General features: G+C 40.7%; 1 protein-coding gene across 1 annotated transcript in view; it reads left to right on the top strand.

The window, feature by feature from the left end:
* ERICH2 (glutamate rich 2) overlaps positions 1-8,228 on the top strand; it is a 29,982-nt gene extending 21,754 nt beyond the window's left edge. The window contains exons 11-14 of the mRNA XM_060778864.2: positions 1,239-1,432; positions 2,663-2,720; positions 5,271-5,342; positions 7,032-8,228. Of these exons, the coding sequence (XP_060634847.2) occupies positions 1,239-1,432; positions 2,663-2,720; positions 5,271-5,342; positions 7,032-7,183 (476 nt within the window). The 3' untranslated portion in view covers positions 7,184-8,228. The remainder of the gene's footprint in view (positions 1-1,238; positions 1,433-2,662; positions 2,721-5,270; positions 5,343-7,031) is intronic.
* The last annotated feature ends 11,512 nt before the right edge of the window (positions 8,229-19,740 follow it).

Below are 19,740 nucleotides of genomic sequence, written 5' to 3'. Positions count from 1 at the left end.
AGTTTTATATATCTGTATTACATTTTCGCTCATACTAACTAACTTTCAGCTCTACCAACTAAGGGCCCTTCCACACAGCCCTATATGTGGGATTTTCTGCCTTGAAATTCTGGGATATAGGGCTGTGTGGAAGGGCCCTAATTTTCAGCCTACCTGCAGCATTTTTAGAGGAGTCCCTCTGTATCAATTAGTGTCATCATTTGGCATTCTTTCCCCCCATAAATTTATCTCATTTCATTTTAAAACATATCTACTCATGGCCATCACCCATCCTGTAGTAGAGAATTCTCTATATCTGTTTTATATCAAACCCTACCACCTTTTTCTGTCCTAAATCTTTTGTTGTATCTTGCCATTTGTCATATCCAACTATGGAAACTCTCAAGAAAACCCATCCAAGTGTTTTTTCTGGGACTGAGAGTGTGTGACTTTCCAAAGGCCCCTCCTACACTACCATATGAAACCCAGATTATCTGATTTGAACTGGATTATTTGGCATTGTAGATGCATATAATTCAGTTCAGATAATGTGGATTATCTGGTCTGATTATCTGGACTATATGGCAGTGTAGAAGGGGCCTTAGGTTTCCATGGTCAAACAGAGACTCAAACCCTGAATTCCAAAGTCTTGGTCCAATGGTCAGACCACTTCCCTGTCTCTTTCTCCTTTATCTATTGGCAGTTAATTTTTCTTGGGCGACTCTATTCTAATAGTAAGAGAGAGAGGAAAAGGAACATATGATTACCTACTCTTTCCACATCATAAGTGATTTTGTGAATATCATATCTTAACTTAGTTATACTTTTCTAAATAAGACTAACCTGTTTAGAAGTAGTGGGCTTAAATTGTCCTAAGGACATAACAGTTTCCTTATAGAGGAAATACTGCAATCCCTTTATCATTTTGGCTTTCTTTATCTAGAAAATAGCCGGTGCACAAGGTAGAATGGTGAAAGTGGATTAAAGAGATAGATTTGAACTAAAGCTTAATGTTATTGAAATACTTTATAGTGTTGATCTTATCTTTGTTTAAATATAATTTGGCCCAGGAAGCAGCTAAATAGAAATCATTTTAGAATATGTAATGCAGTCAGTTCCAAAGTGAGTTTGCTTACATTCACATTCGTTAAGACTAATGTAGAGAGTTATTGCAGTGCTCTCAATCTTGCCAAAGCTCCATTTGCTTGTTGTCTCTTCCTGTTTGCTCTCTTCATATATAATGCATTCATTTTCTGTAGATGAAGAAATGAAAAATTCTAGTAATGTGGAAACGATTAGTAACAATGAGGTCACAACAGAAATTCAAAAGGACAGCGTGGATAAACAAGTTGCTGATGAGAAGCCGCCAGATAGCTCAGATGATGATGACAGCAATGGGCAAAGTGACAATGAAGTGAAAAAGAGAGTTGCACCACTACAGTTAATGGGAGAGGTACAAGTTCCATTCAAAACCATTCTTATGTCATTCTTATTAACCTGCTGTGCTAATGGGCTGGCTTTAGCACAGCAGGCTAATCACCAGTTTCAACTGCAGTAAATCTTGCCAACTGAAAGGTTGACAGTTCGAAGCCGGGTCAGGGTAAGCTCTTGACCTTCAGCCCAGCTCCCCTGCCCACCTAGTGGATCAAAAACAGCAATGTGAGTAGATTAATAGGAGCCACATTAAGTGGGGAGGTATTTTAGTTATGGTGTTTTGGAGGAATGTTTACAAACAATGAAAGCTCTTTGGCAAGGAGATGAAGTGACAGCCCTCCACTGTGGCCAGAACCAAGCACAACCTCCAAAAGATGCCGAACAATGAGGAAAAAGCCTATATATATTTCTTATCTGTTGGATAATTGGTATTGAATGTTTGCCGTATATGTGTTCTGTGATCTGCCCCGAATCCCCTTTGGGATGAGAAGTGTGGAATACAAGTACTATAAATAAATAAATAAATAAATAAATAAATAAATAAATAATATTGAGAACAGATATCACAAAATATTAGTAGTGTTCTTGCATATAATTACACTACTTAGTCCACAAGAATAATACTGGTTTATTTAAATATTTTTTCTGCCTCTAATTGGTTTACTACTCAGAGCGGTTTCTATAAATAATCGAGAATGAAATAAATTATTAAACCAGTTAAAAATAACTGCTAGATAGTAGATAGAATTGCTTTTCCTAACAAAGAAGTAATGGTTTGAAGGATCCATGCAACAAATAGTGATGTATTATGTATACCAATTTGGGGGAGTTGCCACGCAGAAATTGTTGAACTTAAAGCTGAGCTCTTCATACCTAGTTTAACATTTAGACATTGAGTCCACAGGACATTGAGAATTTCTCTGGTGGAAATTTCACTGAAAATGGAAAATCTGTACGAAATAATGTTGAGGGTAAGGAGGAAGGGCTCAAATATAATTCAAAGAGTTATACTTCATTGTGTCAGTGTGATGTGTCCTGTTTTTTCAGACTTCTCTATAAGACGTTCAGTGCATGCCTTGAAGATCTGTGGTCTTGTTGATACACATAGTCCACCAATGGCAGTCACAATTTTTCATACCTCCATGACATGATGAAGCGGCAGAGTTGAAATGTTGTGGAAGTGTTGATTTTACAGACTTGGAGAAAAGTTCTGTGTACTAATCTGTATATTTTAAAATATCATTTATAGTTTCTCAAAGCAATAATGGAGCGGAAATACCTTCTCGCAAAAAAACTGTGTCAGATGAGTAAGTATACAATTTATGTGATGTGCATTTTTCTCTATTTTTTTGAAATGTCACTTAAGTAACCATTCACTTAGGACATTAATTTATTCACCTAGTTTCAGTTTACTTATTAGAATTAGCACTGTAATTAATTTATTAATCTTAGTTTAAAGTGTCACAGAACCCATCATTTTTATCATGACAGCAGATTTGCTTCACTGCTCAGTGACTCCAAATTTTCTGTGTTCTTTATTGAATGGCTTCATATAGAGAAAAGAACTTGACAGCAGTGTTCCAAAACATATGTTGCTAGTATACCGTTCTAATCATAAAATTTCCAGCACTGTAATTACTCTCACTGAGCAGAGATATTAAAGTAAGCAAAGTGATCTATATTGACACTCTTCAATGCATTCTTGTACGGCTTCATGTAGAAATGTATTTCTGTGTAGAGAAACAGGAACAGCTTCTCTCCCCTGTTCCTTAATGCTGTGATGATTCTGAGAATATGAATAAAGTGCGCAACATTTGTGTGAAAGAATAGTGAGAAAAGTGGGAGAGTGAAAATCTGTTCCATCGGTTTTCAGAATTTCAGCTACTGCTTATGTAAGTGGTAATATGCTAAATTGGACAATTAAAACATTGTAAAATTGGGCAAGGCAATCAGCATGGTGTAGTATTTCGAGTCTAGGACCATGACTGCTGGAAAATAGGGTTCAAATTCACACTCAGCAGTGGAAACTCATAGGATGCCCTTGAGCAAGTCATTCTTTCTCAAGTTAAGAAGAAGGCTGAGCAAACTTTTCCAGGAAAAACCTGTGATAGTTTTCACCTCACTACCTCTGAGGATGCTTGCCAAAGTGCAGGCGAAACGTCAGGAGAGAATGCCTCTAGATCATGGCCATACAGCCCGAAAAAACCTACAACAACCCAGGGATTCCGGCCATGAAAGCCTTCAACAATACATTAACCTTAGGATTGTCATATGTTGAAAACAACCTAAAGGCATGGAGCAGCAATCAAATTAGATGATACATACATTTAAATATGTTGCGCATTTGCTATGTCTATATTACAGTATCCATTGAGATTTGCTTTCCAGACCTTCTCATGGATTACCCAAATCTTGGGTCCTATTATTTACAATTTCGTAGTAAAATGATGTCCCTTGAATATTTTCAAGCCATGGATGGTTGACTCTGTGGATGCAGTATCTGTGGATATGGAGGGCCAGCTGTAATAATAATTATAATGTTAATATATTTTAATGTACATTTTAACTCTACTTTTAAATTTTAAGTTAAATGTATTTAATTGTTTGTTTTCTAAAGGCATCAAATAGTTACCATTTATAAAGCCTCCTTGAGTCCCCTTCAGGATAGAAAAAGGCGGGATATAAATAGAGTAAATAAATAAATAAATAAATACATAAAATATTTAAACTTAAACAACAGTGCTGGGATTCTGATTAGGATGGTATTTATAGCACATGGAGAAGGATTTTTTACACCTCTCCCCTCTTTCCTATACTGTTGGGAGAGTTTGCCACCATCCAAGCTGCTGTTTGCCCTTAACGGGGCACTATCATTGGCCCCAAGGTCAGTTATCTGGGGCAACAGCAGTCATGGGATGCAGATTTTCATTGTAGCATTAACTGGGCAGGGAGAGTGAGAAGGGAATGCATCCCTCACTGCATATTATAGTAGTAGTAGTAGTAGTAGTAGTAGTAGTAGTAATCTTTATTTATATCCTGCCACTATCTCCCAAAAGGGACTCAGGATGGCTTACAAGGCACTGCAAGTGTAGTATATAACATAGACAGTACATGAGTATAAAAAATCACAGAAAAGTTATAAAAACAACCACTATTAACACATAAAATAAAATAAAAAAGTTTAAAATGCAGGCCATCTGTAGTTAAAACTAGCTGCCTTCAAATCACAACTAAAGTGCCGAAGTGTCGATCTCATATGGGCCTATTTCATTTCAACCTCATATGGACCGATTATATAATCACAATCCTGGTGAAGGGCACCCCGGTGCTAATATTCAATAATGTAAACTGTACAGTAATGGGAAATGCACTTGCCCCAGATTTTAGACAACTTGCAAGGGATTTCCAACACAACTAATTTTACTCAAAAAAATGGAGTTTGCTGTAAAAAGAAAAATGTGTTTGTTCTGTAAAAAGAACATTTTTGCTGTAATGCTGGAGAGTAAGTTTGCATATTTATCTCCATGTTTTATAGTGGAATTTTTTTTAAGCTGAGTTGGAAAAAAATACTGAAATATTGGGACAGTTCTGCTATATTGTTAATAGTAATGAATATTATGTCTTTTAAACCTCTCATATAAACAGAACTTTGCCCATATGATTTTTTACACATTTCATTCGTTGTTCCTTTTGAAGCTTGTGATACTGATACAAACAAGGAAACACTTACCCTGGAAGGGGTGGGGGACAACACTGTACATTGCTGTGAACCAGAACTGGATTTTTGCAGATTATCCATTTTTCTGTTACATTGTATAGACATTAATATTGCCCTTTACTTTCTTGTCACATTCCAGTTCTAATATATGAACCAGAAAACCCCGAAGCCAAGCAGTTTCTTCCACTTATTGAGCAAAAACTGCTGTTGGGTAAGTGTGAAAACTGCAATTACTGCAAACATTTCTACAAACATTTGTAACCTCTAACTGCAAAGAGCTTGAGGTCCTCTTGTATTTGTATGGCGTTTGAAGACAAAACATCAAGAAGCTAATGAAGGATCAAACAATCACATTTCTGGGGGGAAATAAAATGCTTACAGCAAATGTTAAGTTTGCTCCTTACCTATAGAGAACTGTCCTTACTCTTCCTCACAGTGGACTTGGAAAGGTATTAGAAGTGTGAACTACACTTGAAGCTCAATCCTATGTATGTTTTCTACAAAGTAAGTCCCACTGGATTCAGTTTCAAAGTGTGCGTAGGACTGCACCATTAGATGCAAATTACATAGATTCACACTGTTATAAAGCACACCCACACGTTATCATATAACTGGTGTTTAATGTAATATTTATGTAAATGTAAAGTATTTGTTTATTTGTGCATCCAGTACATCTTCCAGTATTCTTCACCTCCCTATCCCCCCATAGGCTTCCAGGGCAGTTTTTAAGGAACAGCAACAAGAGAAATAAGACTGGGGTAGAGTGGGGAGTTTAAGAAACATCACTTCTTAAAGTTTCACAATTCATATAATGACCAGCTAAGAAAGTAGCCCCCGATAGCACAGTGGGTTAAAGTGCTGAACTGCTGAATTTGTTGACCAAAAGATTGGTGGTTCGAATCCAGAGAGCAGGGTGAGCTCCTGCTGTTAGCCCCAGTTTCTGCAGCTCAAAAACATGCAAATGTGAGTAGATCAATAGATATCTTTCATGGGAAGGTAACAGCGCTCCATGCAGTCATGCCAGCCATGACCTTGGTGGTGTCTATGGACAACGCCAGCTCTTTGGCTTAGAAATGGAGATGAGCACTCACCGCCCCGCCCCCCCAGAGTTGGACACAGCTAAACTTAATGTCAAGGGGAAACCTTTACCTTTACTTTAAGAAAGGAACCATACGAGTGAAGAGTCCAAAAAACCCAGTCTTTCAGCAAAGCCAGGAAAAGCCTCACTTCTTATTGTATCCTGATAATATATCTATAAACATGCTCTTTTTGTGCTAGGAGAAAATGTTTTGCTCAAGGGACACCCCATTCTTCAAACTCAATACTAAAACTCAATACTAAACAGCAACACAAACCTTTTAGCATTGCATGGGCCAAGAATGGCAAATAAATGGAAACTACCGGCATAACCTACCTAAGAATTATCCATGTTTCAATCCAACCTGCAGTAAGCATTTTCAAGAAGTACTTTTCCTCAATAGCAGCAGGAGATGGCTTCCTCTGTTCATTTTCTCCAGTAGTGATCAAAGGTCATGCAAAGAGATCAATATCCACTGGTTTTCCCCTTGGTTTGGGAGTCTTTGCATTCCAAGGGAAACATAATCAAAAGGAGGCACATGGGAAAGGTACCTTGGAACTATGAATTCTGCATGTCCTACAGCAGTGGTTCTCAAACTGCTCCTCTAGATGTTTTAGACTTCAGCTTCCACAATTCCTAACAGCTGGTAGGCTGACTGGGATTTCTGGGAGCTGAAGTCCAAAACATCTGGAGGAGCACAGTTTGAGAGCCACTGTCCTAGAGACAACGGAGAGTAATGGAAGATGTCAAATCCCAACCCAGATCCCAATAACTTCAATCAATGCAGACATAAAGTTTGTTTCTTTTGAATTTGCGTCTTAGAAAGCCAACGAGCTGCTGAAGAAGATGGTGAAGAAACTGGCGAAGAGACTGATGAAGAAAGCAGTGATGACAGTGAAGAGGATACCAGCAATACAGATAACAGTGGGAGTGAAAATGAAGAAAGTTCTGAAGAGTCTGATAAAAATACCTAAACATTTCTAAATGCCCCGAATTGGTGTTTTTTTTATTCCTTTTGCTTTGCAATACATGCTTTAGTGAATTGGTTCACTTGAACTGGTTTAATAACAAGAGTCTCCATTCCCCTCTCTTTTTGTTATAATTACATTGCTTCCAGGACTTTTGATAGATATTTTGATGTACAAACTCACTGACCATGACCTCTCCTAAATGCATTATTTGATGAGCAGTTTGTGAGATGAAAAATAGTAGTGAGTAAGATGGAAATTGCCCTTGGGGCAAATATTTTGGTCTTCAAAGCTCATATTGTTCCTGGGAATAGGAGTCAAGGCTGTAATAGTTCCCCTAATCCCTAGAATCCAGCCATTTGGTGACCTTGAAAGTGTGGTGCTAGAGGTTTGATCGCAAATCATTGCTGTACTTTTTGAATGCTTCTATCCTCAAGGACCAAGCATCGACTCTTCCCTGCCTCCTTCCCTGTCCCAATCTCTTAAACCAATAGTATTCATATTCATGCTGGCATGGGGTGAACATTTATGTGCCTGTATTTGTATACAGTACTCAAGGAGTTGCAAGCATCACAGAAGCTGGGTTGTTGTAGGTTTTTTCCTGACGTTTCGCCTGCATCTATGGCAAGCATCCACAGAAGTTTGTGCAATATCCATTTTTATCTTCTCCTCCATCAAAATTTTTGCAGATTGGCTGGATAGTTGGGTGGGGTTGAGTAGTAATTCATAAGACTGCAAAGTTTAGATGATTAATTGGCCCAGTTAACCGATCATATATGATAAAAACAGATTAAATATTATCCCTACTTAATCAAGACCTCCGAATCCTCCCACCTGACAGAGTTTTATCTGTGAAGGAGACGCTGCCAAGATTAGCAAGGATCTGGTCAAGGGACCACTAAATCATACATCTCTTTCCAGATGTTGTCTAGAGAGATATTATTAGGTGTTATGTGCGAGTCCTTTCCTTTTGTGTGTGTGCATAGTTTGTGTATAATGCTATGTAAGGCCTTTTGATCTGTCAGAAAGTTGGTAAATCTTGACAACATGAGTTTTTTTTTTATTTCAAGCGTTATTTGTATTACTTTGCTGCTAAAGTTATTTCAGTTATTCTGGAGTGAGTCTTTTCTCCTTTTCAAGAAGAAATAGATGCTCAGCTTGTAAGCATTTTCTGTGTTGCTGTGACAATGGCAGCTGGAAAACTAGGAGAAAACTTTGATAGTAGGCTCAGGTCTAAATGATATTGTGAGTACAAAGAGCAATTGTGACAGCTAGAATACAAAGACAGGCACCTCATCGAGTCACAGGATGGTCTTACTGACAGGAGCTGCACCCCACACAGATAAGAAGCTGCCAATTCAATGCCAAGAGTTTTCTCTCCTATTCCAAATGTGTGCGTACTTAGCAAACAACTGTGCTCATGTTCAAGGCATAAACGTACTTAATTACAAATTGGAAACTGGTATTCTATACTATCAGGATGCTCTTTGTAGAAGTGGGAGATTTCAAAAAATAGCTATTTCCAATTTTTAAGTCTGAAAACAGTTTGTTAAGTATATTATTATTATTATTATTATTATTATTATTATTATTATTATTATGTAGTAATACATGTTCCCCAAACATGCACAAAATCACGAATAAAAATCCAGTACTTACATATAAGTAATTTTCTCTTCTATGCTGTGTTTGTGGCCCTCTGGTGATGCAGCAGGTTAAACCACTGAGCTGCTGAACTTGCTGACTGAAAGGTTGGTGGCTTGAATCTGGGGAGTGGGTGAGCTCCCGCTGTTAGCCCTAGCTACTGCCAACCTAGCAGTTTGAAAACATGCAAATGTGAGTAGATCAATAGGCATCGCTTCTGCGGAAAGGTAACAGTGCTCCATGCAGTCATGCCAACCACATGACCTTGAAAGTGTCCAAGGACAATGCCGGTTCTGTAGCTTAGAAATTGAGATGAGCACCACCACCACCCTAGACTACTAGACTTAATGTCAGGGGAAACCTTTACCTTTATTTTGCTGTGACTTACAATCTACACTTGTCATTTAAGCCCCTTCCACATAGCTGAATAAAATCCCACATTATTTGCTTTGAACTGGGATGTATGCCAGTGTGGACTCATAATCCAGTTCAAAGCAGATGTTGTGGGTTATTCTGCTTTGATATTCTGGGTTATATAGCTGTGTGGAAGGATCGTTAGTCTTCATATGTTTCTATAACTGTACTTAGAATATTGTGGCAGATCTTTTAGGGGGAAAGATAGGAAAACAGTAGTCTCTTGCAAGTGCAGGTATAAATTGTTTATTTATTTATTACTTATTTACAGTATTTATATTCCGCCCTTCTCACCCTGCAGGGGACTCAGGGTGGATCACAATGCACATATACATGTCAAACATTCAATGCCATAGACACACAACATATATAGACTTTAACTTTCCAGCTTCATGAGGGTATGTTTGAATTCCAGCCACCGGGGGAGCTGTCATTTCACTGTCCACTCATAACACAGATGGAGTACTTCCTCATTCTTTTGCATGCTGCTGGAAATTTTTATGACGTCATAAATTAATTAAATTAGCATAAGCAGTACCTAAATTTCTTACTTGACAGATTCAACTGTCTGTCGGGCTGCAAAGGTCGACAGCAAGCTAGACAAATGGTCGGGAGCTTACTCCGGCCTGGGTTGACTTTGAACTCATGACCTTTCAGTCAGTAGTGATTTTAATGCAGCTGATTCCCAACCAGCTATGCCACAACCTGGTCCAAATTGGCAGTACCTGTGCTCCTGAAGCACTAATGCAGGAAAAAGCAGAAAAACAAAAGAGAGCTGACGCACTGCTGCTAAGATTCCTTAAGTTTGAAAAAAAGCTGGTAAACTGGCTGGAATTTCTGGGAGTTATAGGTCAAAACACCTGGGGGCCCACAGGTTGAGAACCATTGATCTAGAGCAAACTTGCCCAATATAACAAACTTTAAGTACTGATGAAGTTTTTCGGGGTTAACCTGGAATTATGTGAGTTGTGCTTAATCCACAACCTTATGCATTTTGTACAATTAAAAAACTGACTTTTTCAAATAACCCAGGCAATGCCTTGTACTCAAGCTAATCTATAATAAATCTGGTTTAGAAACCTGGGACTGTAAAATGAAAGGAGTAATCAAACCGCTGGAGAACCAAACTATAATGTCTCTTTAATTGTTTGGCCTTGCAATATTGGAGGAAGTTGCTGTTTCAGGTGCTAAAACCTCAGCATTTCACTACTCTTGATTTGGTCTAGCTTTGGATAAGCCTAGGGAGCATGCAACTGAATTGTGTTTTCAATGGTGTTGTCAGGCTTGTTTGTTTTTCTCAAAGCTACTTTGCAATATAAAATCCCAGCATTGAGTCTCTGTAGTAAACAAATGTAAATGAAATGTGTACAATATAAGAAAGATTAGAGTAGACAGCAGAAGGCTTGCATAGGTTACTGTTTGTATAAAATAATGTGAAATCTGACTCCTCCAATTTTCTGTCTTTTTTACAAAGAGGCAGAACTTTCCAGCTGCCAGCTAATCTTTACCTGTCATCTGAATAAGATGTGACAACCATGGTCTTCATTAAGTGTGAAACACTTAGCACAGCTCTGTGACTGATCAGTCATAAAGAGAGAAGGAGAGAGTAGGTTATGCAAAGAGGAGAGTAAATACCCTCCTAGGTTACCAACATTTGAGAGCACAGCTGGCATAGGATCATTGCAAATACATAGAAAATGACTTTTGGAGGGAATAGATGTCACAGACGTTTCTGCTTCAAGTTCTATGCTCAATATAATGTCCATGCAATTAAAATGAATGCTGACAAGTAGATTTTGTAACTGTTAAATATATGACTACTTACATCTTAAACAAGCTCTAATCATCCTATTTCTTTTGAAGTGCCTAAAATGGATGCTGTGAACAATGGATATGAAACGCAGAGCTTTCCAATGGACTTACTATCTAACTTAGATAAGGAACAAAGTATTTAAAAAATCTGGAGGAAGAAGAGTCTGAAAACAATGGGACATACAGTAGCTGATAGACATTAAGGATTTTTTTAAAAGAGGATTAATTGAATGATTATCAGCTGGTATATAATTCTATAGATAAAAAGTAATAGGAAATGAACACAAAAAATAGAGAAAGAACTCTTGAGTTTTGACATGCAACAAAGAACTAGAAGATTGCAAAGATACAGAAAGAATATGCAGAGAATTCAGATACAAAGAACAGCCAGGAGGGGGGAAATGAATAGATTTGAAGGGAAGTAGCAAAAAATTGAATGTGCAAAAGTAACTTGTGATCTCCATAAAAAGTAAGACAAATGTCAAAAAGCAAAACAAATAAAGTGTCTTAAGATGGAAAAACAATCATTTATTTCATATCAAAAGCATTGCATAAATAAGTATAAAACTGATAAAAATAGGAGCACAAGCAGCTAAATATTTGTTGACCAAAAACAGGCAACAGAGACCACATTGTCTGTAGCTTTAACAAGAGGTTCCCAACTTTTTTTTACCAGGGACCACTTTGACCAGGGACCATCTCCAAAATTAGTACCGAAAGGGTTATGAATCAGTTTTTGTTCAACTTTAGATTTGGTTTCATTATTTGGGGTGCTGATTCAGAAAACTGCATTGGATAGACCACATCGGCTCTTGTTTCTGATGCAGAACATATGACCATCCAGTAGTCGCCATCTGCTCACCCACAGAAAACCATATTTAATAATCTAGAGCTGATGTGGTAGTAGTAATCTTTTGTGGGTAGTCAGCCTCTCCCCTCCCAACATCCCCATTGTATCAGCACTATAAGAGGGTTTCCCAAGACCAGTTGCTCTCATTGTTGCGTGGTTTCAAGGCACTGGTGTAGTAATGGTGAGGCTGCAGCCCCTATTTTCATTCTTGGGGGTACTGGTGGTCCACGGACCACAGGTTGGGAACCACTGCTTAAAACATTCTTCCTCTGTACATGAGGCAGGGCATTGTGGGCAAGCATACAGATGAGGAGTTGTTAGTTCTGCTCCACAGTCGTACAAGGTGGAGGATTCCTCTAGATCAGGGGTCCTCAAACTAAGGCCTGGGAGCCAGATGCAGCCCTCCAAGGTCATTTACCTGGCCCTCACTCAGGGTCAACCTAAGCCTGAAAAGACTTGAAAGCACACAACAACAACCCTATCTCATCAGCCAAAAGCAGGCCCACACTTCCCATTGAAATACTAATAACTTTATATTTGTTAAAATTGTTCTTCATTTTAATTATTGTATTGTTTTAAAGTGTTTTTGCACTACAAATAAGATGTGTGCAGTGTGCATCGGAATTCATTCATTTTTTTTTTCAAATTAAAATCCGGCCCTCCAACAGTTTGAAAGACTGTGACCTGGCCCTCTGTTTAAAAAGTTTGAGGACCCCTGCTCTAGGTAGTACCAATTTACCAGGTTGTCTTTTGATCTGCCCACTCCACTTCTGAGTCTGTTCAGGGACTTCCAAGTTGCCCATTCTTGGTTTGCTGGGCTAACAATGGGAGCTCACCCCATCCTGCGGATTTGAACCGCCAAGTTCTGCAGCCAATTATCTCATACCAGAAGCAATTTGCAGTATATTGGCGAAGGCTTTCATGGCTGGAATCACTGGGTTGTTGTGTGTTTTCCAGCCATGTTCCAGAAGCATTCTCTCCTGATCTCACAACCTCTGAGGATGCCACAGCTCCTTGGTGTGGGAGGGGCTTCAGACACAGAACTTCATTTTTGTTATCCAGTATGTTTTTAGACCTCAGTGGAGGTGGATTGCAGTTTGCCTCCTTTCAGATTTCAGTGAGTACAGTTCTACAGTTTGGACTATATCTATATGCTTAAAGACATTGGACCATGGACTGGTATGCTGAATATATACAAGAAGTTTTTTAGTAAACCTAAGATGTTATTTTTTCAAGAAGACTACTTTGGTTTTTTGTTTTTTGTTTTTTTTGTGTGGTTTTTTTTAAATCTCTGAGTGCGTATTATAAGAGTTTTCAAGAGAGTGTATCTCTTTTGGGCAACTGCAAATTCTGCTTCAAAGAAACAACCACCCTCTGCTAACTAAATATATTTTTGTAGTGGCATGCCTTTATCCTTGGCAGTTTAAAGACAAGGTTCTTCAGTTTAACAGCTGAGTTACTTGTGTGCCATTACATGAATGCTTCTGAATATCATTTGTTCAAAGGATTGACTTATAGTTGTTTTCAAAAGGTGGTCTCCACATGTTCATGGAGATTCATATTTGCCAAATGAATGTGACCTCATTTTTACCTTTTTGATAAGGTTATGGTGCAGTTGTTGCCAATAGGTTATGGAATTTCCAGTATAGTTATGCTAGCTAAGATTGAAGCTGTCTTTGTGGGAAATTCCTCATCTTGGAATAGACAGAATGCTGTAATCTTTTTCCCGCTGCAGGAGCAAGAAACCAGAAAGTTTCTGTATTTGTTCCTGCTTTAGCAATGACCTCTTCTGCTGTTTTGCTGCAAGAAGCTCGGCTCTGTCACTGGAGGAATGAACGGTCAGGAGACTTTGCTGCAAGATGACTTGAAGAGGGCATTTCAAAGGTATATTAGCAGCCCTGATACTTGCTGCAGTCACCTTGAAGCCTTTTTTATTCTATGGAGATAGTACATCTCATATTCCCATGCCAACTGCATGAACTACATGAGGAAATGCCATTCTTGCATCTTTTGAAATTGTAAATAAAATAACTGTTAGCAGAAAGGTATACCTACTTCAATATGTTGTAGGCACAAGCTCCGTCTGATTTCTTTTGTAACGTGTGACAGTTTAGGAACATTACAAACTGTGCAGGTCATGGGAAATGTCAGTTTTGACAGCATTTGTAAAGCAATGCAAATGCTGTAGATACTGGTGTCTTTGCAAGGTATTCAAATGCCAGGATTGGAAAGACACGGATCAAGAGTCTTCTTTCCCTTCCCTGCTGGCAGGCTCCTCTCCAGCAATGTGAAATGTCATATTAGCTGAAAACCTTGTGCCGTGCAAATATCAGACGAGTAATTAAAAAATAAACAAAACATCCTATGAAAGGCTGAAAATAAATGAGACTGAATTATAGCGCCATCTGGGGGAAACACAACCTCTCCAACTTTTTTTTGTTTGTTCTTCAGCAGTGATTCTTGTCAGATTTTTCTCTGAATTTTTCATTCTTGGTGACCTGCGGAAATTAATTTTATTCAGAATTGTATTTCTTTAAACTTAGCTTTGAAATAATAGTACTGCTGGGTGCTTTACTTTCATATTCCTTGCCTGTCAATAGGGATCCTTACTGGACAAGGCTATATGGCCCTTTCTAAAGAGGTCAGGTTTTATTACATTGTCAGGAGTCAAACAACATCAGTTAGCACTCGTGATGCCAGAGTGCCACGAGATGCAGAGCCAACCTTAAGAAATGGGGTCACAAAGTGGAGTCGGAATATAAATAGTGGAGAGCGGAATATAAATAAAGTATTATTATTTTTCATTGGGCTAAAGTTTGGGGAGGGGAGTAATCGTAGTGTGAGGGGATTGTTACTTTTGACTAGGATATTCTATCATGGTTTGTTACCTAACTTTATGTATATGTAACTCCAAAGCAGAAGTGCTAAGAAATGGGAAGATGGCATAATGGGACATCATCAAAAGTATATCTAGCATGGGTTTATATCCTTCCTTTTCCCCAAGACTGGAATTCAAGGTAGCTTAGACATTAAAATTAGAATTAAAACATACAAAACATCAACATTAAAAGCGAACGATTGACCATATTAAAACATGCCCTTAAAACACCTTTAAGGTTAAACAATAGAATCTTAAAATAGAATCTTATAATCTTTTAACCCTTTCCATTTTAGAAATGAAGTTTTCACCTAGAATCACGGAATTATGTAGTTGGAAGAGACCTCGTGGTCCATCCAGTCCAACCTCCTGGCAGGAAGCAGGAAAATCACATTCAAAGCACCCCCCAACAGATGGTCATCCACCCTCTGTTTAAAAGCCTCCAAAGAAGGAGCCTCCACCACACTCCAGGGCAGAGAGTTCAATTGTTGAACAGATCTCACAGTTAGGAAGTTCTTCCTAATGTTTAGGTGGAATCTCCTTTCCTGTAGTTTGAAGCCATTGTTCCATGTCCTTGTCTCCAGGGCAGCAGAAAACAAGCCTGCTCCCTCCTCCCTATGATTTCCCCTCACATATCTATACATCGCCTTTATGTCTCCTCTCAGCCTTCTCTTCTGCTGGCTAAACATGCCTACCTCTTTAAGCCACTCCTCATAGGGCTTGTTCTCCAGACCCTTGATAATTTGTGTCGCCCTCTGTCCTGCCAATGAAAGGACAGCAAGAGAGTGTCATTCAAGCCTCCTTTGGGAATGTTAGCTTGTAGGGGAAGCCACAGAAAACGTCCTTTCTGCTATTCCCACAAATGGTATCTGCGAAGGGGATGGAACTGAAAGAGGGCTCAGGCTTTCTCATATAGGAAGATATAACCTGTTAAGGATTTGCCGTGAGCTCCAGTTCTGGTAAAGGTAAAAGTAAAGCTTTCCCTGACATTAAGTCTAGTTGTACTTAGGAATAGCATGTTATTGTTAATTATTAAAACATCAAATATGATATATATATAACAATTCTTATCTCTATTACAAGTAAATATCTCTATTTACGTAAATTTAAGGTGGGAGACAATTCAGAGGTCCAATGTATTGACAGGATCTGTCTGATAGTTCAAATAATCAATCCTAAGGTTCTTGGAGGACAATTTGTTACATACAAAGTTGTAGTAGTATCAGAGAAGAGTTCTAAGAGATCACAGAGGTTGCTACAAGGTATCCTGGGTAGTATTTCCTCATTTCGGCATTTGTTGTGGATACACCTTCCTCAGGTAATCTGTTCTTTTCTCTTCCTTTCAGTATTGTTTGGTATTTCAATAGGAGTTAAGTCTCTGGCAGTTCAGTAGGGAACCACTGGCTTTGCTTTGAATATTTTATTGCGCTCTCATGGAGTGCCATTACCTTCCCGCCAAGGCAGTACCTATTGATCTCCTCTGGGGAAAAGGTGCCCTCAGGTGACAGGGAACTGTGGAATGGATGGGGTACAAGGCCAAGTCCTAACTGTTGGACCAAGGGCTTGAGACTAGTCATTATCAAAGGCCTGATGAAACCACCATGTCTTCAAGTTCTTATGGAAGGAGTTGAGGGATGGGGCCAGCCTTATCTCCTTGGGGTGGGCATTCCAGAGGCAGAGGGCCACCACCGAGAAGGCCCTCTCCCTCGTCCCCACCAACTGGGCATGAGGCGGTGGTGGGAGCGAGAGGAGGGCCTGCCCGGTGGATCTTAGTGTCCACACTGGTTCATAGAGGGAGATGTGATTGAAGATAGGCAGGGCCTGAACCATTTAGGGCTTTATAGGTCATCACCTGCACCTTGAATTTGGTTTGGCAACTTATCGGCAGCCAGTGGAGCTCTTTCAATAGGGGTGTTGTACGCTCCCTATAGTTAGCGCCGCTTAGGAGCCTGTCTGCCGCCTGTTGTACTAGTTGGAATCTCTGGGCCGTCTTCAAGGGCAGCCCCACATGCTGCAGTAGTCCAATCTGGATGTAACCAAGGCATGGACCACCCTGACCAAGTTAGTTACCTTTCCTCCATAAGGGTGTTCTTGGGTCAACATCTGGGGCCCTTGTAGGGGCATCACTCCTTCACAAGCCCCTGGCCAGATAGGAGCAGGCCCGTAGCCAGATAGGAGCAGGCCCCCCGCTACATGCCTGGGTAGGAGTAAATAAGGTTTCAAATCTCTTTCCCAGCAGGGCTTTTCTTCAGAGGCCAAAGCATAGCCTTTGTCGCTCAGCCCTGGGAGCTGGAGGGCTGCTCTCCATGGTGCTGAAAGCTGCCTGAACTAAGCCATGGCAGGACAAGGCTCTCTTGGAAGATCTGACCCCCGTCCCCACCTCCCTCCCTCCCTCCCTCTCTCTTTCTCTCTCTCTCTCTCTCTCTACCTCCCTCCCTCTCTCTCTTAGTCTCAGTGGTCTTTCTATTTTTTCATTTTCCCTTTCTCCCCCAGAATTAGAGACCCCGTCACGTGTCAAGTTCTTTGCTTGGTGTGAGTCATTCTGGACGTCTTTTGTTTTGGTCTGAAAAACAAACCATTCCGCCAAGTACAAACGTGGGAAGAAGGGAAAAAAGAAGCCACGGGGCGCCTTTCCTGACACGTGTCGCGGGGTCAGGGTTATTTCTGGCAGCTCTGAAGGCAAGGCAAGCTCTGCCGCTGATAACCTTGCTAGGCTGCACAAGGCAAGGGGCGGGCTTTTCGCGCCTCTCAAAACAGTGCCTGTTGGACACATGGTCCCTCCGTCACTGCAAAGCAGGAATGGTTTGGCCCTGTTCCCTGCCTCATTCAGAAAGGAGAGAGCAACACCTGCGCCTCCTGCTCCTCTTGGCCCTTCTCTAAGAAAGATTTCCCCACCTTGGCAGTTCTCCTTTTCCACAAGTTTAGACATCAATGCCATGCGACATTCCAACCACTCTCACAACCACCATCTCAGACTACACAGAGAAGCCATTGAAATCCACAAGCATGGGGACAAATTCAACAGAAAGAAGGAAACCCTGAAAATAAACGAAATCTGGCTACCAGTATTTAAAACAAAAACCTCTAAAATCAGGACAGTAAATAAAGAGCAACACTTAAAAAAAAACCAGGGCAATTCCAGACAGGAAACAACCAGGACCAGGTACACACCTCCCAACAAAAGATTCCCCAAGCAGGAAGCAGCCAAGCTTTGAAGCTGCAAGCCTATTCAGTGATAACCAAGGTAGCCAATTGCTACATTCACACTTGCCTCAAGCAGACAAGAGCTTTTTATGGTTTTATAGGCACGTGGGGTTTATGTATCTGTGGAATGCCCAGGGTGGGAGAAATAGCTTTTATCTGCTTGAGGGGGTGAGATATTGACAAGCTGGAATGTGTCCAGAGGAGGGCGACTAAAATGATCAAGGGTCTGGAGAACAAGCCCTATGAGGAGCAGCTTAAGGAGCTGGGCATGTTTAGCCTGAAGAAGAGAAGGCTGAGAGGAGATATGATAGCCATGTATAAATACGTGAGAAGAAGTCACAGGGAGGAGGGAGCAAGCTTGTTTTCTGCTTCCCTGGAGACTAGGACGAGGAACAATGGCTTCAAACTACAAGAAAAGAGATTCTATCTAAACATGAGGAAGAACTTCCTGACTGTGAGAGCCGTTCAGCAGTGGAACTCTCTGCCCCGGAGTGTGGTGGAGGCCCCTTCTTTGGAAGCTTTTAAACAGAGGCTGGATGGCCATCTGTCAGGGGTGATTTGAATGCAATATTCCTGCTTCTTGGCAGAGGGTTGGAGTGGATGGCCCATGAGGTCTCTTCCAACTCTTTGATTCTATGATTCTAAGTGTGAAAGTTGGACCTTGATTAGCACTAAATAGCCTTGCAGCTTCAAAGCCTGGCTGATTGCTGCCTAGGGGAATCCTTTGTTAGGAGGACAGTAAATAAAGAGCAACACTAAAAAAGGGTGAATTCCAGAGAAGAATCAATTTGGGCCAACTAACACCTCCCAACAAAGGATCCCCCGGGCAGCAAGCATCCAGGCTTTGAAGCTACAAGACCACTAAATGTTAATCAACTGCAACATTCACACTTGGCTCAAACAAACCTCACTGACGTAGTTTCCAACAGACCTCTCAGCCTCTGAGAATGCCTGCTGTAGATGTGGGCGAAAGGCCAGGAGAGAATCCTTCTGGAACATGGCCATACAGCCCAAAATACTCATATATCTCTTTCTCCCACCCTGGACATTATTCCACAGATATATAAACTCCACTTGTTTAGTTACCAACAGACCTCACAACCTCTGAGGATGCCTGCCATAGATGTGGGTTAAATGTCAGGAGAGAACGCTTTTGGAACATGGCCATATTGCCCGAAAAACCTACAACAACCCAGTGATTCCAGCCATGGAAGCCTTCGACAATAGGTCAGGTATTGCTTGCTATAGCTTTCCAAAGAGGAAGGCGGTTCTCTGGCGGCCCCTAGTGGCGACTCGGGGAAGGACATTAGACGGGGATCAATGGAAGAAGAGAGGGAGGGCGGGCGGGGAGGGGTCTTTCCAAAGCTATGCGTTGTGCAAATGGATGGAGAAATCTCCCCTCTGGAGGCAGCCGCCCCTTCTGCACAGACAAATGGTCAGATTGGAACAAAACTTTGGAGATGGAAAGAAACTTGGTGAACCGCAGCTCTCCCGTCTAAGAAAAAAGAAGGAAAGGCTGGTCTCCTCTCAAGACTCTCGTGGGCAGCAGCCTCTCCCTTTCCCTCTTCTTGCCTGTCCCTGGGATGGTCTTCTCTAGGGTGGTGATGGCGCCAGTGCGAGCCAAGCACCTCCAGCGTCGCCTTCCCTGGGAGGCCCCTGCGCCCTCCTGGCTGCCTCCCCTCCCTTCTCCTCTCCTTCCCCCTTCCTTCCTTCCTCCCTGCCCTCCCTCCCCAGCCCCCAGCTGCCTCTTCCTCCCCAATT

This window comes from Anolis sagrei, chromosome 1 (genome assembly GCF_037176765.1).
Source record: "Anolis sagrei isolate rAnoSag1 chromosome 1, rAnoSag1.mat, whole genome shotgun sequence".
NCBI classification, from domain to species: Eukaryota; Metazoa; Chordata; class Lepidosauria; order Squamata; family Dactyloidae; genus Anolis; species Anolis sagrei.
Note: the sequence above shows the minus strand (reverse complement) of the source record. Positions and strands in the feature narration are given on the sequence as shown.